The sequence below is a fragment of the Rutilus rutilus genome, assembly GCF_951802725.1.
Source record: "Rutilus rutilus genome assembly, chromosome: 2".
NCBI lineage: Eukaryota > Metazoa > Chordata > Actinopteri > Cypriniformes > Leuciscidae > Rutilus > Rutilus rutilus.
In genome coordinates this window covers 58,362,083-58,380,194 of record NC_140210.1, presented here as the reverse complement: position 1 = coordinate 58,380,194, position 18,112 = coordinate 58,362,083, and the positions used below count along the sequence as shown (strand labels likewise).

General features: G+C 39.8%; 1 protein-coding gene and 1 pseudogene across 2 annotated transcripts; both read left to right on the top strand.

The window, feature by feature from the left end:
* Positions 1 to 3,207: 3,207 nt before the first annotated feature.
* LOC311286436 (microfibril-associated glycoprotein 4-like) lies at positions 3,208 to 5,092 on the top strand. Its single transcript, XM_084402657.1, has 5 exons — positions 3,208 to 3,333; positions 3,451 to 3,651; positions 3,732 to 3,828; positions 3,925 to 4,092; positions 4,712 to 5,092. The coding sequence occupies exons 1-5, from the start codon at positions 3,328 to 3,330 to the stop codon at positions 4,966 to 4,968; spliced, it is 729 nt and encodes a 242-aa protein (XP_084258783.1). The 5' UTR covers positions 3,208 to 3,327; the 3' UTR covers positions 4,969 to 5,092.
* A 393-nt stretch (positions 5,093 to 5,485) lies between these two features.
* On the top strand, positions 5,486 to 10,199 carry LOC311279890 (protein NLRC3-like; annotated as a pseudogene). The gene is made up of 5 exons: positions 5,486 to 5,502; positions 5,703 to 6,027; positions 8,427 to 9,665; positions 9,742 to 9,918; positions 9,989 to 10,199. The product of its transcript is annotated as a protein NLRC3-like (transcript).
* The last annotated feature ends 7,913 nt before the right edge of the window (positions 10,200 to 18,112 follow it).

Sequence of the window (18,112 nt, the reverse complement as noted above, 5' to 3'; positions counted from 1 at the left end):
CATTTTATGTTTCGCTGGGAAGGACTATAGTGTTTTCTTTATTATTTCTCGGGATTCAAGGACCAAGAAGAGTCAAACAGCATCGGGGTATTTTCAGGCGGTTCTATGCCGAAAATAGACCTTGCAACTTGTTGAAGGAGAGAGAACGTCAGCTTTCGTGCGTCTGATTCGTCGGCCATTTTCTGGTGTGTGACGCATCACTTATTTCAGCGTTGGACTGTTTTTCTGTTCCTCTTGAGGAGACGAGGACACAAGCTTCACGTAACCACTTCTCTGTGCAGCTGGAGAGTTTCGCTGTAACAGAATGGAGTAACTGAGTGAGTAACCAGTTTGTCTATGCACGTTGAAAACTGCGTCATCTATTCGCGACTGACATTAAGTGCACCACCGAATTTGGGCCCCAACGAAATCCAAGCGCTTGGTTTATGAACATTTAAACATGTAAAGGGTGAATATGTGATTCAAGTTACAGTTGTGATTTCATAAAAGTATACAACTGTAACTAATAACTGGTATTATCCACCTGAGATTGTTTTTTTTTCCCCTTTTTGCTCTGCTCATTCTGTAATTTACTGACATTATAACAAAAGTGGTTTCATTTTATTTCTTCTAAAAAGAAGAGGATTTTTTTTATTTCATTTTGACGTTTAAGGTGTTTTTTTGTTTTGAGGTAAAATAAATACTTTTTTTTATATTTGTTACTATTGTTGTATTTGTTTCATAGCTCAATTTGATTACAGTATTGTAGGAAGAAAACAGCCCTTAACAAATAGTGAAGTAGCATTTTATTTAATCAAGGGTAATGTGTATACATATTTGTGTATAGTTTAAGCTACAGTTTTGGAGGCACCGTGACAAATTATAGTTCCTGTAGAAATATCAGAGAAAATCCAGCCAACTCACCATCAATTGCTGGAGCCCAGGTCTTGCTGTTTTTATGCGCCTTGAACAGTAGTGTTACATTATTTTTTGTATAAAGCATTTCTTTAAAGTGAATTTTGTTTTGTATTAATTGTATCTTAATTTTAATCGTTGTTTCATCAACCAATTGCCTGTATTTAATACATAAGAATTAAAAATAGCAGGAATAAAGCTCCGTGTCGGCATGTGAACTGGAGCTCGCCTCATAAATGAACCCAAACTCATAAGCTTTGCCTAAAATACCAGAGAAATATATAGAAAGCTCGAAATGTGTTATTTTAAACAAAACTATTAAAAACGAAAGAAAACAGACTGCATGAAGCCTCTCTCCTACTTTATACAGCATAGCCTAGACCATTTAAATATAAATTACTCTGAATGACAAGTATGGAAATGGTCCAACCAGTAAAATATGTAGCCTACGTTTATATAAAATAGCTTGTCAACTAATGCAAGTAAATTTAAAAAGACTTACTCATCCGAAATATTATCCACGGCTGGATCAAGTCGCTCTTCAAAATACAAACATTCGTCGTCAGAGTCCCGCTCTTCTTCTGAGGAAAAAGTGAACTCTTCATCACTATCCAGGACTAGCTTCCTCACCAGTGAATCGTGTCATCGTCCAACGGCGCAGAAAAGTTAATGAATCAAACTTGCTGGTTTGAAGGCATTTCAGGGGGCGTTTACCTTATTTTGCATAGATCACCTCAGCACATTAGCTTATGAATAGCGCTCTGCGAGTGGGTGTGAACTCATTACAGTTAATTACATGAGACGGGAGAAACTGTACTTCTCTTTAGTTTCATACAGATTACATTGCAGGAGCATATTTGTTTTGAATGTGAATTGTTTTATTTAAAAGTAGAAATTTAAAGCTTTCTTTAGACGCATGTTTCATGGTTGTGTGATAAGTATTAGCTGAGTTTCAGTTCATTTTCCAGACTTGTTTCAGAAAGATTTTTTGCGGAGACAGAGTGAGCTGAAAGCGCACCCTGTTTATTTTATTTATTTAAAAATAAAAACAAGGTTTTGATGTTAATGTGAGTGTACACAAAAAAAAGAAGACCCTCTATAGTTTATAATCATGTATTTATTTTATTTATATGAACATAAATGACGGATTTTTTTACGTTTATGTTGCTGCTATGTGAAAAAAATCCAGCAAAACGCGCCGGCGCGTTTGCCGACCTCAGAGGGTTAAGGATGCAAACGCCGTGTCGCAGGGACCTGACTCGGACGGCATAGCGTCTCGAAGTGGGGTCTGAGTGTGTGGTGCAACACTTACCTGGCTCCACAATTGGCAATAGGAGAGGGGGATGAGGGTGGACTGAGGGGCAGCTCACGATGGCCTGGTAGCACTTCGGAGCAGGCTCTTGATTGCCTCAGCCTGCTTCAGGACTGCCGAGAACTGCTGGGCACACTCCTCAACACCTGAGTAAGCTAATGAAGGTCTAAAGAGTTACGGAAAGCTACAGACAGATGAGGTTTTTATTAGGGTTGGAGCAAATCTCTGCAGGACTGTGGCTCTCAAGAACAATTTTTCCCCTTGCCAGTGCCCATGATGTTCTGTTTTAACCTTAATCAACAAGGATTGACCATGACAACCCTTATTCTATTACTTTTTAATGCAGAAAATTTGCTCAGCCAAAGATAGATGGAGTTGTACAGCTGCAGCTCGGGTCGGGAGGCCTGAACTAGTTGATACAGGAAATCAGCAGCCTAATAAAGAGGTTGACTGGCACAAAATATTTTATGTATTTTGAAAATACAAAAATACTGAATTTAAATTAAATGTTTAAATACAAAATGCATTTTATTTTTTTTCCGAAGGCTTTAAATCCAAAATGGTATTTTGTATTTCAAATACGTATTTTAAAAACATGTATCTAAAATACTGCCTATCCCTGCCTATATGGCCTAATGAGACATGGTATAGAAAGTTAAAAGAATCTTCTTTTTTTTTAAAGTTTGATATAAGCTCAATAATCGTATTCTATCTGCCAGACACACACTGTGACATAAAATAATGCAGATTTCTCTTTGACTCTCATTTCCTTATTGTGGTTCATTTCCATATTTACCATATGAAAATATACATATAATTTATGTTGTATTAACTTTTCTAACAGATATTTACGAAGGCATCTAAAGCTTCATAGTGGACATTTACATAAAGACACAGAGGAGGAGTCTGAGACTCTGACAGATATATAAAGAGTGTTTGTGTCAGACTGAACAACACAAACGGTGACTTACTGTTTTATTCTTCATTTACTTAACAGAACATTCAGGCATTTATACAGTTTTCAGAAAATAAATGGATCAAAAATACATAAGAAAACATTTATATTACTTTCTAGATTAAACAAATCTCTATCTGTGAACTACTGAGGAGAGATTCAGAAGATGGAAGTAAGTTCATCTGCTTTTATTATAGTCTAAACTCCTGATTCACATTTAATTTCACTTTGATTTAATTATTATACATTTTGGAACATGTTCGCTTAACTCTTTCCCTCTCTCTTGTAGATTATGCTGTTTTTGGCGGTTCTTCTCCCTGTTGTATGGGGCAGTGACTGTAAATTCATGTCATTCGACTGTTCTGACATCTACAACTCAGGAGAAACAGTCAGTGGGATTTACACCATCTATCCAGCAGGAGACGTTCCTGTCTGGGTGTACTGTCACATGGTCTCAGATGGGAAAGATGAAGACAACGGAGGATGGACGGTACGAATGTGACTTTAGGTCATCAAACACACATCAGAACATACATTATGAATCATATATTCTATATAAACCCATCACAGGTGATTCAGAGGAGAATGGACGGCAGTGTGAATTTCTATCGGCCGTGGAATCAGTACAAGAGAGGATTCGGGAATGTGGAGAGCGAATACTGGCTGGGTAAGATCTCAGTGTGTCCGTTTGTGTGGATGATCATGTGTTTGGTTTAACATGTTCTTCGTGTGTGTGTGTGTGTGTGTGTGTGTGTGTGAACAGGGCTGGAGAACATGTACCAGCTGACACGTAACAGAAAGTACATGCTGAGAGTGGATCTGGAGGACTTTGAAGGAAGGAAGGGTTTTGCTCTGTACTCGTCCTTCTCTGTGGGTTGTGAATGTGCTGGATATAAACTGCATGTTTCAGGGTTCACTGATGGAGGAGCTGGTAGGACACTTTAATTCATTCTCATTGATTTAATATTCTTTGAAAAACACACAGTTACAACAACCAAAGAAAAGCTAATGTTAAAAAGTCAAGGGTCAAGAGTTAAATCTAAAGCTAACACTGATCACCATAGTGGTAACATTAAATGAAGCAATAAATCATCAACATCTAAACCTCTGTTATTTCTCAATAACAGCTTCTGTAGATGTCTGACAGAAATAAAGTCAATCTGGTTAGTAATAAGTGAAGCTGGTAATGCTGTTTGTGGAGTTATTTAATGCTCCTCTGCTGAGATCTTCACAGATTTAATGTTTTCTTTTATCCTCAGTGTATTTCATCTAAAGCTGTGGCTGAAAGTCAGTTGAAGTTCTGTAGAACTGTAAAATTAACATTAAACTGGAGTCACCTCTGCTGCCAGTATTTCACTGTTAATTTGTTATTTAAGCGTGTTATTGTAGTTTATGGTCAGCTTGCTTTTTTCCTGCTGCAGTCTAAATGTAACTTCACTTGATGGTCTTTGACTGTTTATTTCCATTAATGATACACGTTTGGCACCAAGTAGAAACTGGACTCTTTTATATATTGTTAATCCAGTTAATGATGCTCTTCCTCTCTGCAGGCGACTCTTTGACCTACAATAATAATCAGAAGTTCTCAACCTTTGACAAAGATCAAGATATCTATGAAAAGAACTGTGCCAAAATGCGTCTCGGGGCATTTTGGTACGCAGACTGTACATATACAAACCCCAACGGTGTGTATCTGTGGGGAAATGATGATACTCATAACTCCATTGGTATTATTTGGTATCACTGGAAGAACAATTACACTGTCAATATGAAATCCATCAGCATGAAGATTAAACATGTGTCTTAGAAACATCAGTGTTTCCAGGTGCAAATGTCTGATATTGTTAACCATACATTACATACATTGTTACTACATTTTTAATATTTATACTTTCTCCCTTAACTGTGAAAAAGAATAAATCATGTAAGTCAGAACGACTTGGAAAATCTTTAATAAACTCTCAAGAAATGACCCGGCTAACAAGTGTGTTATTTATTATTTAACTTTAAACAGTGACTACAGTAGATATTAAAGATTCCGATGTAAAAATATCTTATTTTATGTTCCACAGAAATAAGAAAGTCATTCACACCTGGAACGACATCATGATGATAGAATGTTAATTTTAGTTCAACTGGCCCTTTAACACGCTCGTTGCGTTACTTGAGAATGTGATGATGACGTGCGCCACTAGAGGGAGATGTTGAATAAACACTGACATAAAAAAAAATAACATGTATAACCTTTGCAAAACAAATGGTGGGCTCTGAGATGGCCTCGATGACCATGGCTTGACTGACAGACTTGACTGAGCAGGAAGGAGATGCTTCAAGACGCTGTGTCAGGACCAGAATGAAATGGGTCCGTGACTGTAGTACCATACCGTAGACCAGGGGTCTCAACCATTTTGTATGAAGTGCAATCATCCGTCCCTCCACCTTATAAACCAGAGTGTCTCCTCTGGTTCTGTTGGTCTATCTTTATCTGTATGTCTTGTTTTACCTGTAATTTTTCAATGTACTGAATTGTACATGTTTTAGGCTGATTCAGTGCAATGACATGTTCAAAGTCCATATGGGTCGACAAAACAGAAAAGTTCTGACAATGGGCATCGCAGGGGTGGGAAAAACCATCACTGTTAATAAATTAATTCTTGACTGGGCTGAAGGAAATGAAAACCAGGAAATACTCTTTATATTCCCACTCCCATTCCGTAGACTGAATTTCTTTAAAAAAGAGTACAGTCTCATGGGACTGCTTAACAAATGCTTCTTTAGTGGTTCTGAAGAACTGCCCTCTTTTCCTGAAGATGACGGTAAGGTCATGTTCATCTTTGATGGGCTGGATGAATGTTGTTTCCCTTTGAGCTTTAACCCCCTGGGGTCGGCGGTATCGCCGGCGATACCAGCTCACTTTTGTTCTTATTGACTCAAATAACTCCGTCGATTTTTGTCATACAGGCAAGTGTTGTACATAATTTAAAACTGTTAAATGTCTTCTTTTATTTGTGTACACTCATAATAAAAACTAAATGTTGTGTTTTTCGTAAAATAAAGAAAATAAACATGATGCGCGTTCTGCCGTCTCTCTCAATGAGAAACTCATTCTGAAACGCGACAGAAAATGACCTGTAACTCAGCGAATGTTTGTCACACAGACTTGAAACACTTGGAGTCTCTATTTTTAAAGTATGTATATTATATAAAAAACAAATATTCTCTTTTTAAGTAATCCGTATGAAAGCAGCGGCATGTACAGTTTCTCAAACGCGTCCTAATTAACTTTAATGTGACCACGCCCACACGCGCACGAGCGATTGACATGCAAATGATCCATGTGGAGAAACGCAGACCTGTAAATGCCCTCATTACCTCAAAACAAAGATTCAGAGACTTCAGTAACTTACTCCTGTCTGCTTTTCATTGAGTTTGGAAGACTGTGTTTGTGCTGTGGTGTGCTGTTTACCTTGGGGTTACCTTCTAACGCGATTTGAAGATGAGAAGATTTTTAAGGTAAGACATGTTAAACTGGTCGTGCCAGATTAAAATGTATGTTATGAAATGAGTTTGGAGTAAAAACATGAACTAAGCCTAATATCGTACATGTATGTATCTATAAATAGACAGAAACATGTTGAAATGTGAGCTAGACTGGTAGGCAACCTTTCAGTGCTAAATGTAAATACTTCATATATTGCACTCAGTTTTGATTAGCTTATGACACTGATTATAATGCTAAAATACTTCCTTATGCTTAATGTAGCTTGTTTGCGAATATCTGCTTAGACAAATATAATGTGATTTAGTGCAAATATATTTCAGCCTCCGGTAAAATATGTGATAGGCTACTGTCTACATTATATTTTATATAAATGTTCAGTTTTGGTTAGCCTATGACATTCAATACTGCCTTATGCATAGATGTTTGTGAATACAGGTGTAAATGTTTGAAATGTAGTGATGTGTGTTGTTCGCGAACGATCCGTTCATTGCGTGTCACTAAATGCGTGCGGATACCCATCAACAGATACTCGCGGTGACGCGGTCTATGGCCCATAAATAGATATTTCTCCGTCCTATGGCCCATCAACAAATACATTGTTCGTCCATAACCATCACTTGCTCATCAGTTTACTTTGAATAATGTATGCTAACAGTTTTATTTTGTTGTTGTTTTTTAGGAATGTGTCTGCAGGAGACAGGAGACACTGCGCAGATGAGGGTGAAAACACAAGATACATGGAGGACAAAGACATTTCCATGTCCTGCACCTGTGACTGCATACAACACATTGACCTGTCTGATCAGCTGTTACAGTACTACACAACACAGCACAAAACCATGAAGTGGTACAGTAAGATTTTTCTACACTTCTTGGACATTGCTTCCACCAACTCTTTCATTGTGCACAAAGAGCTACATGGTAACTTGTCCCATAAAGAGTTTATGGAGCAACTTATAACAGAGCTCTGTGGTGTGTCACAGAAAACGGCAATGATTTTTAAATCAATGTTGGAAACCATTGTGCTGCTTAATATATTTTTTTATAACCTGTAATAGTTTTTTCAGGATTCTTTGAATAAAAATATTTTTTTATAAAAAAACTAAAGTTTGGTCTTTTTTTCTTTCTTTTTTGGAAAGGATGTATTAAGTGGTAATAATAACTTTAAGACTTTCCATTGTTAGGAAAGATTTCTATTTTGAATAAATGCTGTTCTTTTAAACTTTTTATTCATCAGTGAATCATTCTTAGTTCATCATTCTTTGTTCAGGCTGCCTCACCTTGATGGCCCATTAGCCATGGGGGGAGTGTCTTTAGTCACACCCCTGGTGTGAATCACATTAATATTCATGGCCCACGCATACAGCAGTGCTGACACAAAAACTGACATGCAAAATTAAAATCGTTATATTGTTGTTTGTGAAAGAGTGGTCAGAATGATTTTCACATCATTTTGTAGAAACAATTCTAGCCTACAAGAATAGTAATTCAAAAGTCTTGAGGACAACTATTCAGTATGTGTTTAATGGCCTTATTGCTGTGACAATTTTTTTCCCAAAACATACTAACCACGCATAATATTTTTTTTCTATAAAATGCAAACATGTACATCCATTTTGCTCACATATTATTGTAGCAGAGTTTGTGCTGAATACAACAAAATTACATGTTGGCCAATAGTATGTTGTAAGTAGCTGAAATAAGCACAAATGTCAGGTCATGTCAAAACATCTCAAGGGCCCCAAAAACACCTCAGACCCCAGAGGGTTAAAGAGGCCGACAGATTTACAGACGTCCATGAAAAAACAACAGTGAGTAAAATAGTTTCAAACCTGATCAAGACACACCTGGAATGTGCTCTCATCTGGATCACATCCAGACCAGCAGCAGCCGGTCTGATACACCGAGGCTACATTGATCAGGTGACAGAGTTGCGAGGATTCAGTGATGAGCAAAAGGAGCAATACTTCATCAAAAACAGCAATCCTGAGGTTGCTGGAAATATCATTCGTCACATCAGGAAATTCAGGAAGCCTGTACATCATGTGTCACATCCCTGTCTTCTACTGGATCTCTCTCACTGTTCTTCAGCCTCTACTGGCTCAAGACAGCAATGACAAAACACCAACAACTCTCACAGAGATGTACACAAGCTTTTTACTTTCTCAGAAGCAACAGATGAAAACAAAATACTGTGATCATTCTGAACCTAAGCCCAAAGCCAAGTCTTTTGATCAGATTCTTCTGAAGCTTGGGGAACTGGCCTTTAAACAGCTGGGGAAAGGTAAATAAATTTTCTTCAAAGAAGATCTTGAGGAGTGTGGACTAGATATTAGTGAAGGTTCAGTGTACTCTGGGTTATGCACTCAGATCTTTCAGATGGAAAAAGCTGTGTCGGAGAGAAAGATTTACAGCTTCATTCATCTCAGTGTCCAGGAGTTCCTCGCTGATCTCTGTGTGTTTTTCAAACAAAAATGTACAGGAAGAAATCAATTTCTTCAATCTTGGAGAGAAATACTGACATCGAAACTCTCCAAAACGTCACTAGTTGACCTTCATAAGTTTGCAGTTAACAAGGCTTTAAAAAGCAAAAACGGACACCTGGACCTTTTCCTCCGGTTCCTCTTGGGTCTCTCGCTGTCATGCAATCAAAGTGACCTGAAGGAACTGCTGCCAAGACTGAAGCTAAAAACAGAGAATTTCAAAGACACTGCTGACTATATCAAAAAGGCAATAGAGACGGAGAAATCAGTAGAGAGGACCATTAACCTCTTCCACTGTCTGAATGAACTGAAAGATGACTCTGTGGAGGAAATCCAGAAGAGTCTGAGCTCAGGAAATTTTTCAACACAGAATCTCTCCTCTTCTCAATGGTCGGCTCTGGTGTTTGTGGTGCTGATGTCAGAAGAGACTCAAGAGAAGTTTGAACTGCATAAATACAGAAGATCTGATGAAGCAGTGATCAGACTAATGCCAGTGTTCAAAACCACCAGAAGAGCGCTGTAAGTCATCTTTACATTTCATTCAGTATTTTTTCCAAATCTTGCTCCAGATCACTTTTTTTTGCTCTCCACACAGACTGCAGTCTTGTAATCTCACTGATCAGTCCTGTGAGATTATGTCATCAACTTTACAATCCTCAATCTCCTCTGTACTGAGAGAGCTGGACCTTAGTAACAATGACCTACATGATTCAGGAGTAAAGCTGGTGTCTGATGGACTGAAGAGTCCAAATTGTCAGCTGCAGATACTGAGGTGTGTAATAACATAATGTACAGTCAGCTTGTCATGTGTTTGTATGTGATCTTACCATGTGTGTTTGTAGGTTATCTGGCTGTATGGTCACAGAGGAAGGCTGTGGTTATTTGTCTTCAGCTCTGAGTTCAAACCCCTTACACCTAAGAGAGCTGGATCTGAGCTACAATCACCCAGGAGATTCAGGAGTCAAGCTACTCAATGACAAACTAGAGGATCCAAACTGCTCACTGCAGATACTCAAGTATGTGGTCATTACACTTATAACACACCGTGTATAAGTCTGACAAAAATTATTTGGGGGACAACTGGGAACATTATTAAAGGTGATATAATTCAAAATAAAGTTATTATATCTAGGGTGGAAATTGTTTGGAATCTCACGATCTGATTAACAATTTTGGTAACATTTTAGTTTAGGGTCCAATTCTCACTATTAACTTGTTGCTTATTGACATGCATATTACTAGGATATTGGCTGTTTATTAGAACACATTAATTCCTTTTTCTGCATGACCATATTCTACATCCCTTAAAGGGATAGTTCACCCCAAAATGAAAATTCTGTCATCATTTACTCTCCCTCAAGTTGTTCCAAACCTGTATGATTTCCTTTCTTCTGCTAAACACAAAAGAAGATATTTTAAAGAAGGTTGGTAATTAAACAGTTGCTGGTCCTCATTGACATCCATAGTATTTTTTTTTTCCTACTATGGAAGTCAATGGAGTCCATCAGTCGTTTGGTTACCGACTTTCTTCAAAATATCTTCTTTTGTGTTCAGCAGAAGAAAGAAAGTCATACAGGTTTGGAACAACTTGAGGGAGAGTAAATTTTTGGGTGAACTATTCCTTTAAGAGGGGACACCCCAGGTGAACAGGAAAAAAAAACCTAATAGATGCCAGCATGAAACGTCCCCAGTTGATTACTGACATTAAGACAAATACCAATTTGTATGACATGTTTTAGAATATTTATGTTTAAATATGCAAATGAGGTATTATCTCATTAAATATGTGCTAATTTGCATATATTTCCAGAAGAGAAATCTGAACATTGGGTAAAGCCAGATTCAAAATTCATTTTCATTTCATTTTCATTTTGTTGACATATTAGAGTCAAAGGTTTTTACAGAGGGGATTTTGCATATCTCTTTTTATCACTCCATTAATCAGAAAAAAAAACTGACAACAGTCATAAAAAAACAAACATTTTCACCCCGTTTTTAGGTATAAAATGTTGTATAAATCAGAATCTGAATGATATATGAACAAACCCCTCTGTAAAAACCTTAAGAATATAGATAGGAATACAACTGGAAAGTTTGGTGTATATAAGTGCTGCTGAAGTTGAGATTTCTGGCTCAGAGTATGAGAGAAAAAAAAAACATTTTGAGAAAACGGCCTTTAAAGATTTGTATTGTAAAAATTCATACTTTTTTTAGTGGAAACAACTATTTACAGACACAATATCTTATCAAATCATTAGCAATCAACAATACAAACCACCTAAAACACATCAAAACTTATAACACAGCATTTATGGCCTTCAACTGAACACAACCACAGTAAAAAAAAAAAAAAAAAAAACACCCTGGAAATGTCAGAGCACGTCACGTGATGCATCTGAACGAATCACGTTGTCAGAAATTGGCATCAGCCAATGAGATTTCGCTTTTAGAGTTAAATGCCCCATTGTACTTTCACGATTGGTTGCTGATAAAAAAGGAAATTACCATTTCCTACAACATTGTACAGGAGAGAGAGAGCTTTCCAACGGTATATGTGATGACAGGGTGCAGACAGCGATCGCGGAGCAGCATGTTGATTTAGAATGCCAACTTTTTTTGAATTAAGGAGAAATCTACAGACGCAAACAGAAAAAGTGTAGTAAATTAAAGACCTAAATGTGCATTTTGGACTTTTTTTTATCACCACAAGTCTGAAAGAAGACATGTTATTGAAGACAAATAGCCCAAAATCTCAAAATTGACCAGTGAAAAAAAAAAAAAACATTGTTTTTGCCTGCCGTGTCTCCCCTTAATCCTACCCAGTTCCTTCCCAATACCTAAAATTAACAACTACCATACTAACTATTAATAAGCAGTAATTATGAGTTTATTGAGGCAAAAGTTGTAATAAATACTTTTTAATAGTGAGAATTGGACCCTAATCTAAAGTGTATAATTTTGAATTGAATTTTGATTCAATAAACACATGTAGATTGGGAATACATAGGTTTGGACCCTACATAGATTTGTCCATGGGTTCCATGTTGGCTATCTGAATTAGCTCATACTGGGGCTAATTCATATAGAGCTGACATGGAACCCAAGGACAAACCTCCAGATCCTCCAGCCCATACCTCAAGCCCATATTGTGCATACATATACCCCCATCATGGTGGGGCTCATATGGTGGTGGTTGAGGAGATTCCCCCCTTCTATGTAAAGCGCTTTGAGTGCCAAGAAAAGCGCTATATAAATGTAATGAATTATTATTATTTATTATCATGAAACGTTGGCTGGGAGGTTAGTAAACAATACTGAATGTGATAGCTGTCCTGACAATGAACATGAAAGTTTACATTCAACTGTGTATATTTGTGTGTTATAGTGTAGCTCATGGAGGAGAGATCAGAATGAAAGCAGGACCACAAAGATGTAGGTTTAACCCTCTGAGGTCGAAAAACGCGCCCCCGCGTTTTGCTGGATTTTTTTTACATTGTAGCACTTTAAACTTAAATTACTCCGTCATTTATGGTCATACAGTGTCATGGCACACATTTGTTTTTTATTTGTTAGCACCATCTTGTGGCAGTTTGGTGTTATAACAAAGAAATTGATTATTGTAAACCGTTTTCTTAGTGGTTGGTTTAGGTCATGTGACTCTTGGGTTAGAGGTTAACCAGGAAATAGCCGCTGTGTTCCAGTTTCTTTCCATGCGGTGGGCCAACAAGTCATCTCTCTGTTTTCTTTACGTTTTTGTGCCTCGGAAAGGCTTTGCCTGTAAGTTTATCTTTTTTCAGTGTTTGCATGAACGTGTATATATATTTGTAATTCATTAGTTTGAGTTTAAAAACGAACTATTCAACAGTGATGGCAATTTGTTTATAATTACACTAAGAAGAGCTGATTGTAGCCTTTTGATATGTGCTCAGAGAATATTTGTAAACAGCGGAAATTCATTTGTGTTTATTTTGAGAATATTTTGTAACAAGACATTTGTAATCTTTGTATATTTCAGTTTTACAAAAAAGAGAAAGAAGAGGAAAGAACAAAACAGTAAAACTTTCAACTTTACTACTGCGTCTGCCCTTTTCTGACTCCTGTTAGCTATCTGTCAGTGTTGCGTAGATGGAACGCGCATCTAGGACAGAATAGTAAAAAGGCAACCGCTCAGTAGGCACTGAAGTTCAAGGAAAGCAAGCTTTAACTCCATCATTCCTCGTTCATCATCACGCCCTGTACTCCTAGACAGTATTAGCAATTCATGATGGCGGAGAAAGCTACGGAGGCTGAGAAAGCTATGGAGGCTGGGGAAGCTACAGAGCGAAGTCAAGCATTAGAAACAAGATCTATAGCTTCTGCTTCGACTAATAGATCTAGAAGCTCATCGGCTAGCGCAGCTGCTGCCAAGGCTCGCGCTAAACTGGAAGCTGCACGGGCCAGGACTGAATTCCTTAAAAAAGAATCAGAAATCTTGATTGAGAAAGCTCAACTGAAAGTTACAGAGGCATGCATGGAAGCGTCTCTGGCAGCTATAAAGCATGAAAGTGAGGTGGCAGCAGCCATCGCTGAGACGAAGGTTTTGGAGGCAGCAGCAGATAGTGAACTTGGAGAAAGGATTTCTGATGTGAGAGAAGTTTCTGATCGCACTCGTGATTATGTCATGAATCAGTCTCAACTGAGGTTATTGTCTCCAGCTGGAGATGAGCCATGTCAATTACCTCTAAAGCCCATTGTCCATGTGTTGAGGCCTGAGACACCTCCAAGGCATCATCGCTTAGCATCATGGGATGTCAGAGATTCCAACAATAAACCTGATACTGAGAGTATAACGCAGCATCCCCAGAAGTCAGTGCAAACAACTAGTCAAAAATACCAAATTCCGCCGTTCACTTCTTCTCCATATAAGACAACACCACAACCATCGTTCAACAACGACACTAATGTGAGTGAGGTCGCCAGGTACTTAGCACGCCGAGAGCTTGTTAATTCAGGTCTCTTCAAGTTTGATGATCGTCCTGAGAATTATTGGGCGTGGAAGTCCTCTTTCCTCAACGCAATTGAAGGTTTGCACCTGTCAGCTGCTGAGCAGTTAGACCTTATGTCTAAATGGTTGGGAGAACAGTCTTCACATCATGTGCAAAGGATCAGAGCTGTGCACACAGGTAATCCAAACACAGGCTTGGGAAAGGCTTGGGAGCGCTTGGAAGACTGCTATGGCTCTCCAGAGATTATTGAGAAATCCCTCTTTGACAGGATTGATAACTTTCCAAAAATCAGCAACAAAGATGCGAAAAAGCTTAGAGAACTTGGAGATCTTCTACAGGAAGTGGAGTCTGCGAAACATGAAGGCTACCTACCCGGACTAACTTATCTTGACACCGCTCGTGGTGTTGCTCCCATCGTAGATAAGTTGCCTTACAATCTTCAGGAGAGGTGGATGGCTCAAGGTTCTCAGTACAAAACAGCACATCAAGTCGCCTTTCCTCCATTCTCATTCTTCTGTGATTTCATCTGCAGAGAGGCTCGAACACGCAACGATCCAAGTTTTGCTCTGTCTTCAGGAATCCATAGTGTGTTGAAACCAGAGCAGCAATTCAAGAGACAAATTAAAAGCTCAGTCTATACTCACAAGACGGAAGTGTCAGCAGCGACTGTGAGTCAGACACGCAGCTCAAACTATGAGTTGGATGATGTGGATAAGACCTGCCCGATTCATAAGAAGCCCCACCCTCTCAATCGTTGTAGAGGTTTTAGGATCAAACCTCTGGATGAGCGCAAGACTTTCCTAAAGGAGAAAGGTGTTTGCTACAGGTGCTGTGCAACAACCACTCATCTGGCCAGGGACTGTAAGGCAGCTATTAAATGTAAGGAATGTGGCAGTGATGCTCACATCGCAGCGCTTCATCCAGGACCACCGCCTTCAAACTTATTTGTTCATGGCGGGGAGGGAGAGATAGACACGCCTCAACCTGCTATAACTTCCAAGTGCACAGAAGTCTGTGGTTACGGTGAATGTTCACGGTCATGCTCTAAGATTTGCCTGGCTAAGGTTTACCCAGAAGGCCACCCAGAAGGAGCAATCAAGCTTTATGTGATCCTGGATGACCAGAGCAATAGATCGCTCGCTAGAACCAAGTTGCTGCATGTCAAAGGAGAGAAGTCATCATATACTCTACGTACCTGTGCAGGTGTGACAGAGACCGTGGGAAGAAGAGCTACTGGTTTCATTATAGAGTCTTTAGATGGAGTGATGAAGGTGAAATTGCCAACATTGATCGAATGCAACAATATGCCAGACGACAGGGCCGAGATACCAACACCTGATGCAGCACGTTGGCACACTCACCTAAAGCCCATCGCTCATTGCATTCCTCCTTTGGATCCAGAAGCCCAAATTCTTCTTCTTTTGGGTCGTGACATCCTTCAGGTTCATAAAGTACGGGAGCAACGTAATGGACCTAATAACGCACCCTACGCGCAAAGACTAGACCTAGGATGGGTCGTAGTGGGAGACGTCTGCTTAGGATCCGTGCACAGGTCTGCAGCACTTAGTGCTTACCGTACCCATGTACTTGATAATGGACGTCCTTCTCTACTTCCTTCATGTCCCAACAAACTCAGCGTTAGGGAGAAATTTGACATCAAGCCTCTGCCTGAGATATCTCTGGCGCACGGCACCTTCATCTTTGATGACTATGCCATAGGAGATACCATCTTTGAGAGGACAAAGGAGGATAATAAAGTTGGATTGTCTATTGAAGACAGGCGCTTTTTGGACATCATGGATAAAGAGATGTTCATGGACGAGAGCAATAGTTGGGTCGCACCACTCCCATTCAGAACACCTCGCCAACGACTCCCTAATAATAGAGAACAGGTATTTACACGCCTAACCTCCCTTTTGCGCACATTGGAAAAGAAGCCTGAGATGAAGTCTCATTTTGTTACCTTCATGCAGAACATCTTTGATCGTGACTATGCCGAAGTAGCCCCTCCTCTTCGAGAAGGCCAGGAATGTTGGTATTTACCTACCTTTGGGGTGTACCACCCACAGAAGCCCGGTCAGATCAGAGTTGTCTTCGACTCCAGCGCGCAAAAACAGGGCATCTCCTTGAACGATGTTCTTCTCTCTGGTCCTGACTTAAATAATAGCCTCTTGGGAGTCTTACTGCGTTTTAGAAGGGAGCTGGTAGCTGTAACTGCAGACATCGAACAGATGTTTCACAGCTTCATTGTGAAAGAGGAAGATAGAGACTTCCTTCGTTTTCTCTGGTTCAAGGATAATGACACCAGCAAAGAGATTATTGAATACCGCATGAGGGTGCACGTGTTCGGTAATAGTCCATCTCCTGCTGTAGCCATTTATGGTCTTCGACGAGCAGCGGCTTATGGTGAGGAGGAATATGGTTCAGACGCCAGACACTTTGTAGAGAGAGAATTCTACGTCGATGATGGACTTTTGTCAACACCCACAGCTGCGGGAACAATCGATCTGTTGACACGAACAAAGAAAATGCTGGCCACTTCGAATTTAAAACTGCACAAGTTCGCTTCTAATAGCAAGGAAGTAATGAATGCATTCCCGACCGAAGATCATGCGAAGGGACTCAAAGATCTCAACTTGGAAGTTGACCCTACTCCCATCCAACGTAGTCTCGGACTTAGCTGGGATGTGAAAGGGGACACATTCACCTTTCATGTAACCGACATTAAGAAGCCCTTTACTCGCAGAGGGATACTGGCTACTGTCAACAGTCTCTTCGACCCACTTGGGTTCGTTGCCCCTATCATCATTGAAGGGAAATTCCTGCTACGAGAACTCTCAGGTGAGACTTGTGACTGGGATTCTCCCCTCCCTGAAGACAAGGAAGAAGCATGGAATGCATGGAGGAGATCCCTACAAGATCTCAAACAGCTGGAGATTCCTAGAACATATGTTCATACTACTCTCTCTACAGCTGTGAGGAAGGAGCTCCACATTTTCTCTGATGCTTCTGTCAAAGCGATTGCAACAGTGGCATATCTTCGTGTCATCAATGGCGAAGGAGCGTGTCACACTGGGTTCGTCTTGGGGAAGGCCAAATTAGCTCCGCAAGCTGCTCATACCATTCCCAGGCTGGAACTAGGAGCTGCGGTTTTAGCTGCAGAGATAGCAGAGATAATCACAAACGAGTTGGACTTCACTCTAGATGCTGTGGAGTTTTACACGGATAGTAGAGTCGTCCTGGGGTACATCTATAACCAGACAAGACGGTTCTATGTATACGTAGCCAATAGAGTGCAGCGTATCCACAGAGTGTCAAACCCAATGCAATGGCACTATGTGTCTACTAAGCATAACCCTGCAGACCACGCAACCCGCTCCGTTCCGGCAGCTCTGTTGGGCACAACCACCTGGCTTACAGGACCTGCCTTCCTGTCGCAAATGGATCAGAATCTGTCTCTGGAGGAGAGGGAATTTGACCTCCTCGGGCCAGAGTTGGACACAGAAGTTCGTCCTCTTGCTACTACTGTATCCAATGATTTTCATCTTGAATGTCAACGATTCGAGCGATTCTCTTCTTGGAGGTCATTAGTCAGAGCCATAGCTTTTCTCATACATGTCGCCCAGACTTACAAGTCGTCTGATGATAGAGAAAGAGCCTGCAGCTCATGGCACTACTGTGCTAAGCCTCGTACAGTGAAAGAGTTGTTACAAGCAGAGGAAGTTGTAATCAAGAGCGTTCAGAGGGAAGCTTACCAAGAAGAGCTCACCTGCATCGGCAAAAGAAATGACATCCCGAGGCACAGCGCTCTGAAAAAACTGAACCCTTACGTAGATAGTAGAGGTCTTCTCAGGATAGGAGGTCGGCTTAAAAATGCAACTTTGGATCTCCAAGAGAAGTTTCCTTTGATTGTTCCAGGACGCAGTCATGCTGCGAAGCTACTTGTGGAGCATTACCATGATCGAGTCAAGCATCAGGGTC